General features: G+C 37.9%; 1 protein-coding gene across 1 annotated transcript; it reads left to right on the top strand.

Annotated features, from left to right (window-relative positions):
• Nucleotides 1-337: 337 nt before the first annotated feature.
• Nucleotides 338-1,064, top strand: LOC117749690 (lectin-like). The gene is made up of 3 exons (XM_034560390.1): nt 338-397; nt 606-699; nt 804-1,064. Exons 2-3 carry the CDS (start codon nt 610-612, stop codon nt 1,062-1,064), a joined length of 351 nt encoding a protein of 116 aa, XP_034416281.1. The 5' UTR covers nt 338-397; nt 606-609.
• The last annotated feature ends 2,877 nt before the right edge of the window (nt 1,065-3,941 follow it).

The following is a 3,941-nucleotide window of genomic DNA, read 5'->3' as shown; positions in this document are numbered from 1 at the left end:
TGGGAGGAAGATGAGTGTTTATATATATATATATTTAATTTGTTTGAATTAAATGGACACCTTCTCAAATCTTCAAGCTGTTTTTTTAAAATAAATCACAAGCTGCGATGAAGCAGCATTAACATTCATGTGAAGTTGTGTTTCTGGACACTTTGTGAATAATAATCCAATATTTACTGACCTCTAAACTTCATTGAATTAGTGAAGTGGAAAGCTTTACTTATCAGGCTATATTCTTCCTCACAATAACCTGTAAAACAGCTTCTTGTGAAACTCCCCTCTCTGCGCCCCCAGCTCTCTCCTCCTCTGCAGCTTAGTGTATAAAAATGGAGTGAAATCAACTTCTTGCACTTCACTTCTTTTGCTCTGCTTGCAGTGTGACTGGACCTTCAACCCTGTAAGTATTATATATGTTTATACTGATTGATGGATTCGTACATTTCTGAGTTTAATGCATGAAGGAGTCGCTGCACTTTACTGTTAAATCTGTTCTTTTGAAATCACTGGTGTTGCACAAACGAGATGGCAAACCAACTCATGAACACATGTTAACAATGTATGTTCAGTGTTTTAGATGGAAATAAGAGACGTTCTTTTTGTTACAGAATCATGAGTAAGAACTACTTGTCCAAAAATGATGAGCTCCGCAAGGGAGACTATCTGATGTCCAACAACGGGAATTTCAAGGCAATCTTCCAGGTGAGTAACTTTGAATATTTGGGCGCTACAGATACTTATGATGATGCGTGATACACGAGCACCGGTCTGTGTAAAAGTAAAAGATCTCTTTTTCCTGCCTGCAGGAGGACGGTAACTTTGTCCTTTATGGCTGGAGTCCTCTGTGGGCTTCAGACACGTGCGGATCAGACGCTGTCCGCGTGTGCATGCAGGCTGACTGCAACCTGGTCATGTACAACGGACAGTCTGAGGCCAGGTGGCACTCAAACTCTGCTAAAGGTGCTTGTAACATGTGCCGCCTTACCCTCACCAATGATGGAAAATTGTTGGTGGACAAGGAAAGTGAGAAGATTTGGAACTCTGATGAATCCGAGGGCAGGAAGTGATTCATTGTCAGTGAATGTCATGTTCAATTGTCCACTTGAGTTACCAGTGAACCTTCCTTCTGTGTAATCTGGGATCAAATAAAAGACCTTTTTCACAAAGCATCAATGAGTTTCTTCCTTCTCTTTGTCGTGAGCGACGGTCTCTGCATCTCAGCAACTTGTAACAGTGGATGGTGGAAGTATGGAAAATGGCAAAGAAGGGGCCTTGATAAAAAATAAAAAAAACAATAGAGGGGTCGAGTCGTGTGAATTAGAAATGTACAAACCAATATCTCCTCCCCGCACAGCTCTGGCTCTGCAAACAAACAGAGCGGCTCTTGAACGAGCCACACAACAAAAAGGGGAAAGGCCAAGGGTGTGAAGTATGAAGATCTCTGCACTCTCCTTTCCTTTCTTATGTTTATTTTTGATAACCTGTTCCTGTACTTAATACTGTTAATACTGTAAATACTGCATACACTTTACTGTTAATACTGTAAATACTGCATACACTATGTACAGTGTGTCTTTTGTACAGTGTTTTTAAAAAAATATATTTTTCATTTTTCATATTTCTATTATTATTACGGTTACTATTATTATTATGATAGTGTGTTTGTTTTGTACCTCTGTTGACTCGGAGAACCCTGCAAAAATAATGTCCGATGTGTCTGGACTGCTGGTCTAGGCACAGATGGCAAATAAAAAACCTTGAACCTTGAACCTTGAACCTTGAACCTTGAACCTTGAGAAGGGTACATCTGACACAAGCTAACGATCGGGAGGGGCGTGTTTGTTCAGGAGTTTAAATATTAACTTTAAATAATACATTGATTAATCAAATATTACTTCCGGCCACTCGGACGAGAGTAAATATGTGCAAAATCTGCTGGTAGTGATGACATCCCTTCGTTGTGCAAGAAGAACAACCAAGTGACATCTTCAACATCTCACTGTCACAGGAGAGTGTTCCCATCTACTTCAAGACAACCACCGTCCTCCCTGAACCTAAAACACCTGCAGCGTCGCGCCTCAATGAGGCACTCACCCCCTTTCAGATGAAGTGTAGTGTATTAGAACATGTTATCTGTGCTTTAATGTCTTCCTTAGGTCTGTGGATTATATTGTGTAACCGGGTCATGGTTTCTTTTGAGACATTGCAGTCCAATGATCATGGAAACGTTTCTACGGCCGACATCTCCAAAACAGATCAAAACATTCTAAATTGATGAATAGCACCAAAGAGGAAAAATGTGTACCTTTGGTTTTGGGGTGTCCCTTTAATATGCAATATGATTTTATAAGCATTATGATTGACTGAAATATATTTAAAACAGATCCAAGTTATCTGTGCTTCAGACATTAATGTATCCCTTTATACATCTATCGAATAAACTTGTGAAGCTATACCATACAAAAATATCTTGTTGCTAGCCAGCTGCACAACCATTTACAGCAACCAGTTAAAACAAGATTAACTGTTGTTGTTTGCTTGTCAATTGTTTTCAAATATGTGCAATTTACAAACTGTAACTTTATTTCTGTTTATTTTATGGGATATCATAAAATGCTTGTAAAATAATGTAAAATAACACGAAGCTCAGCAGGTGATCAATGGAAGTGTGTTGATCGTTTTTTAAAATTATTAAATAATAAAGCAATTTTACAATGTTTAAAATGTGTAGTTAGTTTACTATTTGATTGGTATTGGGTTGAATTAATCTGCTTGTGAACTAACTGATATCATGTATTTGGTATCAAATTAAAGAAGGAATTACTGACAAGATAAGAAATGAAAGAACCGAATGGAAGTGACAAAAGAAGTTATTGCAATGGCAACAAGGCACCACAAGATGTCACACTAATGAAGTCTCTGTATCTACATATATGACTCACCTGTCTATGGTTACATAGAACAGCTATGACAAAAACACAAGAGTTATTGTTCATTGAGTCATTTATCCTCAATATGCTGATGCATGTGGAAACCTTTTCCTCCATGTTTCCCTTTTGGTGGTCAACATCTAGTTAATCTAATAGTAGCCTGATGGGTAAAGGAGAAAAAACTACAGACTACATCATAAAATGCTTGTAAAATAATTTAAAATAACACAAAGCTCAGCAGGTGACACGACAGGAGACTTTCCCATTGATGTCAAATCTTACCTTCTCTGTTTATAACCTCTCAGAGATGTCCCTATACACACTTAATATTCCACTTAAATGGTTGCTGTGTTGTGTAGATATTTTTAAATTATAGTTTTCTTTATGGAAAAATATTTGCATTTGGGCCCCTCTACGGATTTCCATGTACTGGGAATTTTGTAATTTGTATCGCCTCATCTCCATGTTCCTTTAAAATCAAAATAATCAATATAAATCAATATAATCGTTATGGTGCACTGAATCATGGGCCTTTGGGGGCAGCCAAGGGTCTGAGGCAAGCTTTCTTTTTCTACCCTGTTCTGCTTTGAGGTGAATATTGTTGAACTCTGGCTCTGAAACCAGATTGTGTTGGTTTGTGTTTATGCTTTTAGAAATAAACTACTTATTTCCAAATATTCACCAAAAAAAGAAAAGAAGAAAAAAAAAAAACAGGACATGAATTCAAACCAACAAGTAAAAAAAGAAAATAAAAAATATTTAAAAAATTATAAATTGCATACATCTTTCCTTTAAAAATGTGCTCCAGTCTGTCCCTACGTAAAAAAAAAGAAAGAAAGAAAGAAAGAAAAAGATTTGAGGTGGCTCCACGAGCCGCCATTGCTGAGCGGAGATGACGTGACTCTCCGTAAACGGCTCTGGTTCCGTGGGCGTTCCCGTTCTGACCTCGCGACCAGCCTCGTTTTGTCGCTCACATATACTGTGCGCACATACGGGTGGCTTTACGGTATTGCT

Source organism: Cyclopterus lumpus, chromosome 20 (genome assembly GCF_009769545.1).
Source record: "Cyclopterus lumpus isolate fCycLum1 chromosome 20, fCycLum1.pri, whole genome shotgun sequence".
NCBI classification, from domain to species: Eukaryota; Metazoa; Chordata; class Actinopteri; order Perciformes; family Cyclopteridae; genus Cyclopterus; species Cyclopterus lumpus.
The sequence above is the reverse complement of the archived record's forward strand: the minus strand, read 5'-3'. Positions and strand labels throughout refer to the sequence as shown.